Source organism: Neolamprologus multifasciatus, chromosome 9 (genome assembly GCF_963576455.1).
Source record: "Neolamprologus multifasciatus chromosome 9, fNeoMul1.2, whole genome shotgun sequence".
Taxonomy (NCBI): Eukaryota; Metazoa; Chordata; class Actinopteri; order Cichliformes; family Cichlidae; genus Neolamprologus; species Neolamprologus multifasciatus.
The window spans coordinates 11372154-11389283 of NC_140447.1; the positions used below are offsets into that span (position 1 = coordinate 11372154).

The following is a 17130-nucleotide window of genomic DNA, read 5'->3' on the forward strand; positions in this document are numbered from 1 at the left end:
ACAGTGATAAAAACCATATCAATATGAATAATAGTGACACTAAAGATGGCACTGGATTGATACTAGCGTAACAGGATAGGGTTCAGTAGCCTTGTGAATGGTGTTGAATAAATTATGTTTTCTTGGAAGTGAAAACACACCTGCAATGTAAACAACAAACATACAGCAGATTTTGATCATCCTGATACCCTTTGTAGGTTATAAAGTAAGTTTCATTCAGATTGATTCATGTGTTTAGAGGGAACAGACTTGTATACATATGCTACGATCATTATAGTAAGATGTGAAAAATATGCTGTAATTTGCTCTTTAAATTGAGAAAGTAGCAGACAGTTAAATGTAGAAGCGTGTTGTATTTTTATACACTGTGGTAAAGCTGCTCCATCCGTTATACCGTCTTGCTCCTGGTTCTTCTCGGGCTTGTTCTCCTTCCCCAGCCTTTCACGCTGGTCGTGATGCTCACAGGAAGGTGGATCCTCTTTACCCTTGGTTTTCTCTGGGCTATTCTCCTGATCATGGATTCCATCTTCTTCTTTTGTTTGCTCTCCTTTCTCTTTGTTTGCAAGATTATCAAAGCCTTTTTTATCCAACTCCATTCTGGTGTTGCCTTTGGGAAATGAGATTTAAATTAGTTTGTTGCTAGATGACAAAAACAATATATTCGATTTATGACTGTTTCTTATCTGTCTGCAATATCCACTCTCAAACAAGTTAACCCTCCCACGAAAAAGCATCCGGAAATGTATAATAGCAAACGTACCTGAAGCTGGAGCCACAGTGTTGAGCCAATAACAGGGCAGAAAGGGAAAGTAAAACGGACGGCCAATTCCATACTGTCCTATGATGAAAATAAATCGTATTAAATAAATGAACACAATTATTTATAATGAAATAGCTGTAACAAGACCCTTAAATATTCTCCTACACACTAACCAGGGAATACATTGTCCAGGTACCACGCCAGAACCCCATAGAGGACTGTGTCCAGGCCCATCATGCAGATGGAAGTGAGGAAGGAGAACTCATCCCCCTCCAGGGGGCTTGTCTGGATGTTATCCCACTGAAGACCCAGACCCTGCTCCTCATACCTTGACAAATACTCTGTCCCAAACCCAAATGCCACTTGAGATAGTAGACTCTGAGAAAGGAATCAGTGCTAAGATTATCTTCGCTTGACATTTAAAGCAAGTCTATCAAGCATCTGTAGTCTCATGTGTTATTCCTGTTGTCTGTTCCTAAGTCTGCATCAGGGTTAAAAGTAAGGAAACAGAAGTAGCTGTGGTTGGTACGCATACTGTGTGTAAGTATTAATGATTCGAATGAGCTAATCCTGTTCTATAACTAAAACTAAACAACAGCCATTATTAGTAAGCATGCTTTCAACTTGAGACACCCACCACCAGGAGCTTCATGTCTTTGGTGATGCGGTCTTGCCAGGCGAAGCAGAAAATGTGCGGAAGGTAAAGGGTGAAGTAAATGATACCACAGCAAGCAGCTGCCAAGTTTGCCTGGTTGAAGAAGACGCTGAGAAGGAAGCACTGCATGATGGTGGCCGTGGTGAAGGTGAGCAGAAACAGGAAGAGGATGACCGGGTTGCTGTAGTTCAACACCCTGCCTCCCTGTAGTTAAGGCAAAAAAGTGCATGGATGATGTTTAGATGCTCAGTGTGCTTGTACACTGGAAGAAAAATGGTCTTTAAAATAAATATTTGATGGCTTGGGTAAGTGAAAGACTCATTTATTTCCCCAAAACCAAATTTAATGGGTTTTAAGTCATTATGAAGCTTTTGAAAATTTTGAGAATATAAGATAAGAAGAGCTAATAAATAATCACCACAAAAACAAGAAATACTTATGAATTTTCACACATAATTTGGAAGTTTTAATATTTATTTTTTGTTTTTTTACACAATACTCCCACTAGATGTCACAACAGCCCATTTTACAATAATGTGCCTGCCGAGTAACTTGCTGTCTACATGAGAGAACTTGTGGCTTAGAAGTGTTAATTATTCACCGGCACATTACTGCAAAGACACTGACATAATTCCCATGATATCACAGTATTCACAGTTATTTCATTAATGATTTATGGGTTCAGTGAGAAACTATTATCCATTTATTATTTCAAGGTAAAACACTTGTAATGATTCACAGTGTAAGTCATGATTTACTGGTGCGTTATATAACAGATGCACTGACGTACTACCTCTGGTAAAATGCCAGATTGTGGTGCAAAACTAAATGGTTAAATTGCAACTTCATGCAAATAAGGAGAGAGCTGTTGGTAATCGGATATTTGCTTGGATGAGTTGAATAAAAGCCCAGACACAAAAGGAGCTCCTAGAAAAAGCTAAGCTCTTTTTTCTCACCATGATGATGGCCGTAAGAAGAGCTGTGCTAGTGCCCATCACAATAAAGCTGTCAATAAACCAGGTGGACCAAATGACACCGTTGGTGACCCCTACGGCCTTAAGCGTCTCCTTCAACCGCAGTTCCTTCTCCAGAACAATGCTCTTTGCAATCATGGACACAGAGTAGACCCAGGCCAGAACCATGAAGATGGGGAAACAGCGATTGAGAGTCAGCATGAAGCTTTAAAGGAAGACAAAGAGGGCAAAAGTGATGAAGGAGAAATGTGCAGTGATTGTTGCATACATCTCACAAGCTTTCCTGCCAAGACAGATCAATTTTGGCACATGGACAGATAATTTATTGCTATACCTTGAAAGTAAAAGCTATGATCTGCAATGACTGTTAAATGTAATTATTTGCATTCTTTAATTATAATAATTCCACTAACAGATCATCCACATAACAAGGGTAGGGCATCTGCTGTAGGTAAACACCCAGCGGCCGCTCCTTTCCTGTCTGTGTCTTGATGATGGCATGCTCTATTATGTCCTGCAGGTAAGCGAAGCCACCCCAAACGTAACGGAGGTCATCCATAGGATCAGCTCTGGGGCCTGGATCCCAGTATCTGAGGAATACACGCATATTTAGCTCCTACGTGTTTACTGTGTGACACTAAATACAAATTTAAGTAGAATTTCATCCTAACCTGTCTTTGACCTTATTGGTGCGTTCCACTGCATCAATATCCATACGGATCTTGAACTTAACATGAGGCGGGGGATTAGTAGTCCAGGAGTACATATTTACAAAGACGAGGCCTGCCCAGAACTTTCTGTCCTCCAGCATGCCTAACGCCCGGTACGTAACGGTATCCTCATCAGGCACAGCCACAAATTTATCCAGAATCACACACTGGGAGCGAGAGAGGGAACAGAAGAGAAACAGTCAACTCAAAAACTCAAAATAAGTTTCCTAACAGGTTGTGCCGTCAATGCTTGAGTTTACCAGAGGATTCAATGAACATTTATCAAAAATTCGGTTAAGTTCAAATTTATTTATATAGCACCAAATCAGAAGAACAGTTGCCTCAAGGCACTTTACATTGAAAGGTAAAGATACCAACAATCAGACGACACCCTATGAGCAAGCATTTGGCGACAGTGGGAAGGAAAAACTCCCTTTTAACAGGAAGAAACCTTCACCAGAGATTAATAATGATGATTAAATGCAAAATGGTGCATAAACACTTTGTGTTTAATCCTAATCTGTCTTTATGGTCAATAAGGTTTGGAACCTCGACAAGTTCAATCAAATGAACATTTACCAAATGAATAAAAACGTACAGGATAAACTTTTAACCGGTGTAAAAGTCTTCAGTAAAAGTTATAAGAAGACAAAAGGGAAAAAAATGACTGATGCTAGAGAAAAGTACATTACCAGAGTCTTGAATTCAATCAGTTTGGAGAACTGTGAATATCAAAACTTCATTTGTGGCTGTTCCATAGTGACAGACAAATACTGCCATTACTCAAACCAAACCTAACAGAATGGCTCGAATGTTAAAGACAACAGAGGCTAGTGAGTCACAAAGACATGTGTGTATCTTCGCACATGTGCAGTGGCATTGCAGTGGTTGTCTCTTCACTGAAAACCGTGTCTGATACAGCGATTCACTGTAAGTGAATGCAAATAGTGAGAGCCTGGTTTCAAAAGGGATCCCGCCAGAGCAAAAATATTTACCTCTTTGTGTGCAAACACACATATGCATCCACGTATATTCATCTACAGTATGCATTTATAAACCCATTATCCAGAACACGTACTGAAAACTACTCCAAATCCAAAAGGCCTCCCCTTCATCTAATCAAGCATCCAACTAACAACACTGCAGCCCAACTGGGTGGTGAGATCTGAATGCGTGCCACCAACCTGACTCAGCCAGCCATCAAGCTCACGTTCATTGTTGCCTCTTTATAAAGGATGGTGGACAGAGTGACAGCTGTATCTAATCGGCCTCAATCGTTCCCACTCTCCCTGTCACACAGAAGTGCTGTAAGCTTCAACTTGGACAAAAACAGAGCACCAACGATCTACCCAACCATGCCCCCAGATACCCCAGTGTCACCCCCAAGTGTGATAGGCCTCTCATCCTGCTCAGCCTGTACAGGGAAAGGGGTAACTTTGTTTCAAACACATTGGCCCACTCATAGTGGAGGGGACTCACAAGAGATGGTCTGTGATGCTTTTCTTTTATTTTACCCTCCCTCTCAATCAGCAGTAAACAAAAGAGACTTGACAGCCAGTTTGCTGCTCTGGCTCAGGCCCACCTGGGTGGATTTCCATGTCTTTGGACAAGGGGACAAATTACAGTTCCCAGAGACACTATCTAAATGTTTAGATCATGTCAAGGGTTGCATTGAGCACGTAGCGGTTAGGTAACCAGGGCACTGAAATCAGCGGGTGACAGGACCTGTGAATAATTGGATTATGTCATGAAAAGGCCTGTCACCTTCTCAGGTGAAGTGAAAATTGCACAACAGTCTGCACTCTTACTGTCAAAGTCCGACAGGTGAAAAGGTTAAAAAAAAAAAAAACACTCTGCAAAAATTATTCTGACACTTTGGATTCATCTAGAAACGCCAAGCTCCCTTTGACAAGTCAGTATAATTCCACACACTGATACACACTTCACAAAAACAGAAGACTGGTACTGGAGAGGCGACCGCAGGAAGAAAATGCTAAATCCCCCAAGAAAAAAAGCAACAGCCACTCACATCCCCATACTGGTTAAGCATCCGAATCACCCGGTCTGTAAGGTTGAAGATGTCCCGCCAGTCAAAATCAGGCACGTCATCTGGGCGTTCCTCTGGGGGGCCGCTGTGCAGGAAGTTGAGGATGTGCTTGGAGGAGAAAGGCGCCATCTCCAGACTCCGGTCGATGAAATCCATCACAGAAGGATTACGGATGGTGTCCTGAAATGAAAGGAAGAAGGGTCATCACACTTACTTAACTATTTTTTTCCCACTAACACAAGCAAGAACCAGTAGGAACACGATAATCCTGCCAAGACAAGAACAAAGCATGCAATAATGTTACTGTTATCTAAAGTTATTAGACTGATAGGTACCAGATTGTTGAAGACAGGTCACTTTATTAGGACATTAATATTTTGCTAATCTACTCTGTGGTTATCTTTTGATGTTAAATGAGCCTCAATCACTGACACCTTTTCATTCACACACTACCCTACCCGTATCATCTTGACTTGGACTCCATCTTGGAAGAAAGCCCAGATCTGAGGAGCAACTTCTTCCCAGGCCTTCCCCATAGTCCTCAGCCTCTCCAGCTCCTCAAAGGTAGTGTTAGCCTACGGGAGACATGCAAATGAGCATGTCAGTAGTTGGAAAGCGTTAGCCAAAGCGAGGCAAAGCTATTCAAACTGTTCCCCATATCTTAATGGAAAAACAATCAGTAACATAGGAACAGGTACAAACACGACCACAGTTCAAACAATATACAGAAGAAATGAACAAGTTCATTAAATCTGCACGTGTGTACACAACATTCAGACCTTCAAACACACACTCTGTCACAGATCTCCTAATCTCCCGCTACATACCATTCCCACATTAAACTCCCTGTGAAAACAGGATCAGCAAAGACAACACACACATTCTCACACAAAGAATTCCTGTCGGCCTGTATAGATAACCGGCAACTGTGCAACAAATATTTACCACACGCTTATCGTTAAAACCCTGAATGTGCGTATGGGTACGCTACAGTGCTTTGTGTGGCACACACCCAAGGCTGGCTACTTCAGCATTCAGCCGTGTGCAGTGGGGGATGAAAGCACTCAAGAGTACACCCAATTAAACGCCTTCCCCTTGTGTGTGTCTGATTTTGGGTGACAATGGGGACAATGGAGCCGGGGTGACAATGGAGGCTGTTGGTGACAACTGGCTGAATGCATTCAGCCTGCCCAGTGAATCCCAGTCAGGTTCCCACAAGTGAGTGCTTCCTCAGCCCATGAGGCAGTTTGAAAACAGCAGGCAAAAGGGGAGAACAAGGGAGCTAGGGGGGATTACTTAGTTCCATAATTTTATCAAAGGAAGCAATCAAAGTATCTTTCGAGTAGCTGACGTGCAACTTTGAATATGAATATCTATACAGACACAGCAGCACATATGATGCATCTAATGTAAGAGACACTGTAAAGATAAAAATGGATGTTGATTGTGCCCTCGCAGAATAAATATGCCTCTATCTATGCTTTCCAGTAAAAAGAAGGCTCTGAAGTATGTGACTTTGCACTTTAAGATAAATTCTTACAGTGTAACAAATGAAAAATAAGCACGGTAACGGCAGGATACAGTACAGACAAGACCTACATGGCTTACATAAAACAAGGGCAGTCACATAAAGCGTGACAACATATGTTTAAGCGCATGGTTCTTCGCTTTCTTATGAAACACGCTGATGCATGACAGGAGCTGAGAGCATGACAACAAAGAGCCTATAGAGGCTATGTTTTCAGTCTTGTAAAGTAATGGATTAACCCCTTGCTCATTACATCCCTAGACCAATCAAGTTAGCAATCTGAGAGAAGAGGAAAACAAAGAGGTCATTAAAGGTTGGGAAGGGGGAAACGCACGTTTTTGTGTGTCTCTTTTGTGTCCGATCACACATCCTTAAGGAGACACTTTGTTGCTTACACAACAGTTAAAAAGGCCACGGCGGCATTAGACTGCGCCGTGGTTTCACCATAGCCGATCAGCTTGTGCTCTTGCATTGCGATCAAACCATCCATGACCGCTACCAACCCACCCCCGCCCCTCAAAGGCCTTTGACCAACACGTATCTACATCTAGACACAAAAGGTTGGACATGACTTGATGAAAGCTGATCCCCTTTTGAAGGAAAACGCATTGTTCACTACAGTGGACGCTGCACCAAAAGACAAACAAAGACATGGAGGTTACTGAGTAAAACAAATCATCTAAAGGGGGTTATCTGTGATACATTTTTCAATTTTTTAGATATTTTAACTATGTCTCTTTACTTGGTTCAATCCTGTTAACTACCAAGTTATTTCAGTATTCACTGTTAAAATGTACAAAATGTGCAATAAATCCCTCACGTATTAGTATCAGAGTTGGAATCTACCAGGCATTAAATACATCAAGCTACGCTTTAACATGCTGACTGTATGGCACCTGTGTTATCTGAATCACTACAACATACCTGCTATAGTTGAAATCTCTGAAGTACATGTGGCTGAATTATAATAAAGTATCTCAACTGTTGCTGCCAAAGTCCTCCTATCAGCCATCCAAGCACTTATTTGGGCAATTATTTTGAACTGCTCAAATAGGTGCATTTATTAGCCAAACATACTTTACTTTGAATAGATACAAATCTGGATATAAAAACTGCATAAAAACACACAGAATCACCAGTCAGAGCTCATTAAAAACTATTTAAAAGCTGTTTTTATTCCATAGAACAAGGTTTTGGTTTGACACCATGAGCTCCACCTGTCATCTCCTAAATGCCGCTTACATTTTGTATGATCTTTCTGACTGCTGGAGAGTCAGGGGCATAGAGGATCCGTCCCATCAGCATGGGCTTCACAGAGTTCCACACAATCCTGGTGGCAGGATTGGACTCCAGTTCTTTCATCAGGTCATTGCAGAAAGGAGCTGAAGGGAAAGATTATTTGTTATGTAAAAGCTGTTGCAATATAGGTCAAGCTAGGCACTTAAACAGAACCCTATTAAAGATGCCATGGTACAAAGAATTATTTGGAAACCAATTACAGAGTGCATAATTATTTTTATGCTCATCTAAATGTGTTGCATAGGTTGGGCAGGGTGGAGATCAAATTAAAATTTGCTGATAAAGATGAGAGTAGACAGTTTTTCAGTCATTCAGCCATGCATCAATCCATCCATTGTTTTAGCCCATTATCCAGCTGACAATGGGCAATCCACATGCAGACTGTGAAAGTAAAGAAATGCTGCTGCAACTTCCTCCACTTCCAAACTGCATAAAGCAGGAACACGACTGACAGCTGAAAACTCCAGCAACACTGGCTTTATGCAGATCAACTTTATAGTAGGTAATGATCTAACAAAAAAGCCTCTCATCATGGTCAACACATTGCTGGAGTTCTTCCTTCCACAGCATGAAGAGAAAAAGTATTGGGAGACCATGTGCTAAATCCACAGAAGATCTGAGCCCAGTTCTCCAAGAAACTTGATATATTTGTATATGGGTTTTAAGAGAATTTGCAAATCAGCAAAGTGGGTTAAAATCACAACTCTTATACAAAACTAGAGGGTTTGCAAATTAAAGGTTACTCCAAAAAAGAACGGCAGCAGTCTCAAGAACAGTACTTTTAGTTTGGTCTGTCATACAAGGTAATACAGATGTATATGGTGTACTCACTGGTGCTGTTATCATATGTGTAACGGTTCTGTGCCCACCCAGTGCCGATACCCAGGAAGGCTTTGTAGTTATTGTCTTCATACCAGTTAAAGGAGGTGACTCGGGAGAAAGCCCCCTCAGTGTACCCGCATACAAGGCTGGAGGCGGCAGCCATCACTTCCCTGAAAGACAGATTTTTCTGGAAGAGAGGAGTCACGACCTGGATGAGCTCCCTGAAGCTACTCTTCTGGAACAACTGCAGAGAGATAAGAAGAATCATTCAAGCTTCAACAAACAAAAAAAGAAGATGAAAACCTTTTAGATATAATCTAGCAGTTATCTCTCTATCTATCTTATGATAAAGATATGTTCAGCAGAAATCTATAAATAGGCTGGTGTAAATGTGTTTTTTACACATCCAGTTTCTGTCATAGGTGTAAACAGTATACACCTGATGGGAAAAAGCATCTTCAGGTGTTTTCAGCTCAGCCAGAGTGTATACAATCAGGCACCAGCCATGCAGTCTGCCTTTACAAATATTTGTTAAAGCTCTTCTTCCCTCCTAGATATTCCATGATCAGCTGTAAACAGTAAATGGAAGTGCATAAAAGTGGCCAGATGTTCCAAACCCCATCTCGCACTACTATCATCACAAAAACTGCGTGCCAGCAGCTTCCTGGCTGAGCAGCTCCTGTAGGTGTAATGTGTACTTTTGTCCATATATTTTATCCTCTTATTACAGGGTCAGCACAGCCACTAAAACACTGCATTAAAAATATCCTCGAGATTCTGTGTAACCCGGCTGCAGTCTTCTACATCTTCCATATTAACTTGTTAAACGTTTTAGTGTCTGAGATATTAAATTACTTAAAACTGACATGTGCAATATTATAAAAAAAATTATTTTTACAGATCTTAATACATACAATAAATATAAAAAGAGAAAGGGGGCTCTGTTATATCAAGCTACCCTCTACAGAGGACTAAATATCCAGTATATCCTTTACACATGATTAGCATACGTATCAAAATTAGTCAGTTATGATATATCTAAATAACAGCTGGCAGGTGCATGATTCAACAATTATTGGAACTTTTGACAAATATTTAATGTCTAATTTTTAAAAAGAAGAAAGAGTGAGTTTATTTTAATGCCTTCCACTTGGATCATACGCTCTCTATAGTCCTGAGAGAGACAAGTGTCTCGCCAACAGGATGCCAGACTGTCAGTTTCAATGAATGTCCCATGGAAACATCCACAACAAACAAAACAGTATTTCCACATACAGACATAAATGGTAGTTTGTGAGCACGTCTAATTCTAACTTTAAGTCACACTCGTACAATAAATTTGGCTCTTTGGCCATCACTAAGCTGAGGCCTGCTAAGGTGTGAAAAAATTGTTGTTCCAATGACAGCAATTAAAATAAGTGGAAAATCGTGTTCATAGAGTTTTTAGTGAGAAAAACACATACACTAACACATTCATTCATCACCAGGGTTTTTTAATCTATGCCGACTGGAGACTTTTACCTGTCCTCGCAGCCTAGGTCTTTTTTGCTATGTTTGCGGGGCGTTTTTCCAGTGAATGGTCCCATAATGATGATCTATCTGCTTTTGCTGTTTTTGGGGGGCTGAATTTAGCCTTCCTTATACGCACTAGATAATATCCCCCTACTGTCTGTTTGCGTAAAAAGCCAGGCCAGAGGAAGCAACTGTTTCCTGACAACTAAAAATAGCAGGCGGTGAACTTTTGAATTGAGCTGCTGGAGCCGGGGCTTACCTCTTTCAGTTTGTCCGAGGCAGAGGAGACAACCCGGACCCAGAAGTGAATGTCGATGCCTTTTGAGTGATTGTCCAGTACAAGAGGAAGCTAATGAGAAATACAAATGAATGAACATTTTCTGCTTTTGCATTCATACAAAAGCTGTAAACCTCCAGCATTGTACTTCTCAAAATGAACACATTTCCCATAAAGCCACTGTCTTATGGTCTTATGTCTTATGTCTTATTTGATATTATGTGATGCAAACAGAATTTTGAAAACCATCTGTAAAACCCTTCTCTTATGTTCATCTAAGTGCTACTTTCTACCAAGGATCTTGCTGGTTTGCCGAGAGAACTTCCAGAAAGTTCACAACACAATAGGCTAAAGGTTCAGGAAGCAGAAGAAGGCCAAGACACAGAATCACCAGTGGAAACATCCTTCCGCTCTGACATATGTTCCTATCTCAGTGCACGCGGACACTAAATGGGAGGATGTGTGATTTGAATGAAATTTCCAAAGCCGGGCAGTAATATTTTCAGCTATTCCTGTGCCTGAAGTCAAACTACACAACAAACAATGGAGGATAAGGTTAAAAATAATGGTATTAAGAGTGCACAGAGTGGCAAGAACACACTGAGGCTTAAAAGAATTAGCGGACAGACAGGTTCATACAGTTAAACTCACTTGGCCCAGTCCCATATTCCTGCACCTGGATGAATATAAGGCAGACGGGTGTCCATTGTTTTCAGCTGCTTGTTTATGGTTTGTGTTTACTCTCACTCTTACTTGCACTGCTTTCTAAAGAAAGCACTGTCTCTAAACTAAGCTAATCAACGAAAGAGGCTAAGTCTGTCTCACTGGCCAAAGCTTGCTCCTTTACTAACTGTTTGTATCACTACTGCCTACTTAAAGCATGTTGATAGACACTTCATTTTTATGAGGCAATTACAGCTCATCAAATACATTAGGGAAAATTAAAGACATCTTTCACTACACTAAGTAGTGTATTTGACATTGTACATTCCTGGGGAACGACGCCTTGTTTACTTTGCTTTTTGCATTTCCCAGAGAATTTTTATTTTGCCCCACCCCATGAGTCATAGCTCTAATAAAAATACTAACATCTGTTTATCCTTTGTATCTCCTGACTTTGAACAGGAGGTATGTCAGGACACAATAGGCGTGTGTCAGCTTGTTGGGTTTTGATCTGGAGGACAAACTATGAATGCAGTGCAATCAGAGTCTAAAACACAAAACGTGCAAAAGCACGACGGGACATACTGAGCTTAAGGTGGAGAATCATGCATTATGGTAAACATGACGGTACCTCTTACTGTTTTTCTCCTGTTGTTTTTACAATATACTAGAAACTCGTGGTATAATCTAGTCATGTTACTTCATTTACTTCATATTTTACTCAATGTGTTTTTGTTGGTTGCCAACTACATGTATGTAAGAATTAGAAACACAGCAGTTTATGATACTGTTTGATAACTGTTTTTGAAATCATATCCTGGCAAATCCTACACTGCCCTTTGCCAGCTTGACCTCAAGCCGCTTAGCCAGCACATGGCTGACTTACCCAATGAATATCCAAATGAATTTTTAAACATGGCAAGATCCCAAACTGGATGCATCCAAATACAGCTCTATACGGCCTATTCATGAACCAACCAGATCACTGCCAAATTGTGGTATTAAGTGTATCCATTCAGTGCACAATAGATAGTTTAGTCAAGGGTATAAAGATATAATTACAGACTGAGTGCTCCCAGATTAACTGAGCCAGAATGAAATTTAAATTGTGCAACTATTTTTTAAAAGGTAAGCCAGTGATCCTTGGTGATTTCCATATCAGCTCTCTAAAATCAAGAACAAAACCAACACTCACCAGCCGGAAAAGTTTGAAAAAGTCGACATTGGCGTAGAATTTGTCCTCGATGATCTGTAGTCGCTGTGGAGTGAGGATGCACATGGCGTTGCGAACTGCGTAGAGTCCTCGACGGCTGGGGAAAATGAGGAATCGCTCGAGCAAGTTGAGGCTGCACGCAATGTCTTTTAAATGCAAGTCTGGGACTCCAAAAGCAAACTGGAAAAAAGCAGATTTATGCGGATTCAGATGACATCAGCAAAAACAGCAGCAATCGGATGTGTATGTCACTGCTCTGTGACGTCTTTTGTCTGTTAGCTTTTATTCTGTCTTGAATTAAACAGCTGTATATTGTCGTGATGCATGCTTAATCACCCAGGTAACCAACTCCTGTTCATCTGGACATCCAAGTGGCATCTTCAGTCTCAGCTGGCTGCAAGTTTCCCCAGCTTTATAAACACTACATTTGCATAATGACTAAAACTGGTAACTACTGACTAACAATGGGCCGTGGTCAGTTTCATGATGGTTAATTTGCAGTTGTCATGACCACTGATCGCCTGTATATTTCCCTTGTTTTTCTACCATTTGTGTTCCATACTGTACTCCACCAGAATCCTTGCCTTGGTGGTATGAAGCAATATCAGTGTCTTGACTTCTTAATGGTAAAATGTCACACTGTGTACCCTTGGCTATGTGCGTGTGTTTATGCATGTGTGTGAGCACCCGTGTACCTGTTCAGGCCTGATTTGGGCATTAACTAGATGATACACTACAGACTCGGTCAGAGGAATGTCTCTGAGGAGGAATGACGTCAGAGTCTCATCATCCTTCAGGATAGTCTCCACTTTTACCCCTCGACCTGTAGACAAACAGAGGCAGTTCGTGTAATGGAAAAATCATAAGAACGGTTTTGTGTCTTTAACTGTCTTTAACCTTTCACAGTGAATGACTGTCATGGCTAGATAGATAACTGTTCGCTGTTTGATATGGAACTGGATAAACTGGACAAGTTGGAAAAAGCTTAGTTTCATAGTAACACATATTGGGCAAGTTGTGACAAATGTGTTTCATTAAATGACGCAATTTCCAGTTGCCTGTCTGTGCATGAATGAAGGCTGCATTGCCAGCAAAGTGCTGTTTTGGCTTTTATCCAGGCTGTGCCCCTGATGAACAAGGTTAGAGATGAACTTGTTGGAAATGACTCTAAACACAAATTAAACAAACGAAGCCGAAACGTGTGTAGGTGTGTGTGTGTGTGTGTGTGTGTGTGTGTGTGTGTGTGTGTGTGTGTGTGTGTGTGTGTGTGTGTGTGGTGGGTGGTGGGTGGGTTATTGATGTCATTAAAGAAAAATACTAGCAGTAAATGCTGAATCAAGACAATTATAAATATGTTTTAGCCAAGAGGTTTAATCTCAAATATTTCCTTATTTTTCCCCTTTTTCTTTTCTCCTCCTCTGTCTCTTTTTTCCCGTTCCTGATCACTTCTGCCACTCCCTGCCTGTCAACTCTGGAATTCCTAAAATGCACATGTACTAATGTGAATAACAAATACGTAAAATGAAATCAAACATGAAAAAGAGTAATAAGAAGCCAATTGAGCAGGGTTGTCAAACATAAGGCATGGGAGCCAGAATCAGCTCGGCAAAGACTCCAATGGCTTTGGAAAAAGTAAATGACAGGTTAAATCTTTGGACTTTTAACTATATTTTCATAGATTTTATAGCATTTCCTGTTGATAAAGACCTCCTAACATATCCATTATGCCAAAGTAATTAAGTAGCAGATGAAAAACAACTAAATGACAGAAAAGTTATCTGAGCAATAAAAAACAGGATATTTTCTTTCAATTGACAAAAACTTTCTTTTTCATAGTTACAGGAGAGTCTAAGGAATAATTCTACAGCAACATTTCCTTGTTGTGTAGAAAGTCTGTACTGTTGAAACTGCACAGATTTTTCTTATATTAAGACATCTTAGAAATAAATCTTTACACTTACACAAAGGCGAGTTTTACTCATCCAGCCCACTTAACATCAAAGTGAGCTGTATGTGGCCCACGATGTAAAATGCAAAGCAAATATGTTTGGCACCACAGTGCACGTGGATCATGATTCTGCTTGCTAATAATGCCAGATGTGTGAAAAAGAGGTCAGACGATTTTCCTGTTTAATATCCATGAGTCACAGTCGTCATTTATATAACTTTATTCACAACATGATTTCGTTTTCCTTCCCGGGGCTCATGGGAACATGAGTGGAATGTGGATGTGGATCTCTGTTAGCTCTGTTAGTCCATCTACATATTTCTGCATGAAAGTGGCAGCACAGAGAGCAGCCAGACATAATCATCCAAAGTCTGGAATGCACTCAGCTCCATTCCACTCCCATCATAAAGGTTTATTTTGCCAGTAGGGAAGCATGGCATATGTACAGTGCACACGTATATGTGAACAGAGCGCAGTCTGCATGCAGGCCCTTGAGATGGGATCAGTGTTTCTGGGAGTGTTGATGGGTGGTATATGAATTGCTTTCCCACCAAATAAACAGCGTGCTAGCAGCAAAAGTAAGCAGCTTAGTTTGCGAGCCGGTCTTAAACCGTTGTGATGTAATCGTGTTACTCCACGCAGACGCCACAGACAAACTGATGGGAAAGAATGTGAGGTGTGATGTAAACTGCGATTACCAGGGGACGGGTTCAACTTTTAAAAGATCAACAACTTATGTGTCACAATACCTCTAAAAAATAATAAAGATTTCAATAAACTACTGATTTTAAGCCATTGTTGGGTAATTCAGAAAAAAGCTTTTATTCCACTGCTTTAATGAAAGAACTTTATAAATGAACCTTTCTGACCGTGGATTTACTTCTAAAGGCTTCTGCTGGATGTTGATGAAAGCCCAGAGCACTGACCTGAGACTTTTTCAGGATGAGTACGTAGCGTGTCCATGAAGTTGCTCATAGCATTGAGCTCCCTCCATAGGCGACCAAGCTGCAAAAACTCTGGGTCCATAAAAAGAAGCTCTTCAGCATCCGAATAGAACCGAGCCAATCTGAGGAGGAGGAATAATAATATTAACAATTATTATTAAGGCTAAATACCTAGATTCATCTCTTTCACTCGACTTAATAATTTTGCCTGTTCATCTTAGATCAGACACTTAATACGAATCCAAAACTCTTCCCACTGCCAGCCTACAGTTGATGCTTACATGGAGTTGTTGTAGTTGGACACCAGGCCAGGAGATTCACCACGGGTGGGGTATTGAAAACAAGGGTTGTTGGCATTACAGAAGATTCCTTGGATCCATGGCAGGACCCCAGCGGAGGGCATGGCTTTATTGGGGAAATGACCTGAGGCGGATGAGAACATTTATGAATTGCATTAGATACAGAGGATATTGTTTTTCTGTCTGAGCGGGCTGTGCTTAATATTTTCCAGCCAAGAACTGTTTGCTCACATTCATGTTGGCGATAAAGTGGATTTACTTTTCGTAGCCACACCAGCCCCATGAACAGCATAACAGGCCACAAGATCTCCATGAACAAACGTACCTGGTTAAAACAGTCAACATCTTTTAAATGAGCAGGTTTTCCAGTTGTAGTTATGATTTCTATCAATCTGACAAATTCTCCACTCTTACCAACCCCAGTTTGGGACAAAATCAGTAAAGATGCGTTAGTTTTTAAGTATATTCTGGGCTCGCATAAAAAAAAGACTTACACTGCATAATATGCATTAAAAAAATGAAAGATATATTTAGTAATGTGAGAACTGGTGGGGTCAAAAGCTCTGGAGGCATGGTAGCTTAGCCTTTACTGGGACAACTGGAGTGTGGAGCTTTTACCCTTTGCCTCCTGCGGATGGTCCAGTTCTTCCACAGCAGGAGTCTGACCTGTCTTCCTGCCCCCATGGTGCCTCCTTTTCACCCCCGCAGGGGCTGGCTATAGCCAGTAAATCTGTATTGAACCAGACCATAAAACATCTTACGGGCCAAGTAAGGCTAACTTTTGTCTTACAAAACTACTCATGACTCTAAAATGCAATTTGCATTTGAAAGGCTAAATTTTGTCGATGAACTCACAAGTCGGTCCATTCATCTGGTGAGAACTCCATGTGAAAGCTAGCAGTAGCTTAGTAATGAGGTTAATGAGCTCAAGACCTTGACATGGTCAGATTTACAATTATAGACTTGTCAAACGCTCTTTCGCTACAATTTCTGGTTAACGCCAATCCCCCCCAAAAATAAAATAAAATAAAATCCTACACTGTCTGTGCACACCATACATTTAATCTAGTTTAGTTCCAATCATGATGACATTCTCTATCCATTCACTGTTTCCACATACTTCCACCATAATCCAAAGCACACAGTGCAACTTAAATTGCCACTTACCTCAGAAGAGCACCTGTACTGTAGATTGATCGCCAATAACAATAAAATAACTCTGCATATTCTACAGACTGTTTGCTGTGGTTGCAAACACAGCTTGTTTCCAGACCTCCAGAATAGTTAAGCAGATTGTTTTAATCTCCTTTCTCGGTGCTGGGAGCCTGCTAACACCTCTCTGCCATTTGTAGAGGCCTGCATGACCCAGCCACCTGGCATTAACAGTGCGGTATAATCCTACCACTATTATAATCCCATCACTCTTACATTTTCCTTACATTTTAACAAAAACTTGAACCTCTATTTGCAGATTATCAT

The 17130-nt window shown here is 40.8% G+C and overlaps 1 protein-coding gene across 2 annotated transcripts in view; it reads right to left on the reverse strand.

Annotated features, from left to right (window-relative positions):
• abca4a (ATP-binding cassette, sub-family A (ABC1), member 4a) overlaps nucleotides 1-17117 on the reverse strand; it is a 30800-nt gene extending 13683 nt beyond the window's left edge. For both annotated transcript variants that reach the window (XM_085172450.1, XM_085172449.1), the window contains exons 1-19: nucleotides 16819-17117; nucleotides 16270-16381; nucleotides 15883-15976; nucleotides 15634-15775; nucleotides 15335-15474; nucleotides 13156-13283; nucleotides 12443-12640; nucleotides 10567-10656; nucleotides 8805-9039; nucleotides 7917-8056; nucleotides 5605-5721; nucleotides 5129-5326; nucleotides 3061-3266; nucleotides 2803-2979; nucleotides 2372-2594; nucleotides 1398-1619; nucleotides 934-1138; nucleotides 761-838; nucleotides 395-607 (exon numbers count right to left, since the gene is read on the reverse strand). In XM_085172450.1, coding sequence (XP_085028576.1) covers nucleotides 395-607; nucleotides 761-838; nucleotides 934-1138; nucleotides 1398-1619; nucleotides 2372-2594; nucleotides 2803-2979; nucleotides 3061-3266; nucleotides 5129-5326; nucleotides 5605-5721; nucleotides 7917-8056; nucleotides 8805-9039; nucleotides 10567-10656; nucleotides 12443-12640; nucleotides 13156-13283; nucleotides 15335-15474; nucleotides 15634-15775; nucleotides 15883-15976; nucleotides 16270-16335 — 2872 coding nt within the window. In that variant the 5' untranslated portion in view covers nucleotides 16336-16381; nucleotides 16819-17117. The remainder of the gene's footprint in view (nucleotides 1-394; nucleotides 608-760; nucleotides 839-933; nucleotides 1139-1397; nucleotides 1620-2371; nucleotides 2595-2802; nucleotides 2980-3060; nucleotides 3267-5128; nucleotides 5327-5604; nucleotides 5722-7916; nucleotides 8057-8804; nucleotides 9040-10566; nucleotides 10657-12442; nucleotides 12641-13155; nucleotides 13284-15334; nucleotides 15475-15633; nucleotides 15776-15882; nucleotides 15977-16269; nucleotides 16382-16818) is intronic.
• Between the last annotated feature and the right edge of the window lie 13 nt (nucleotides 17118-17130).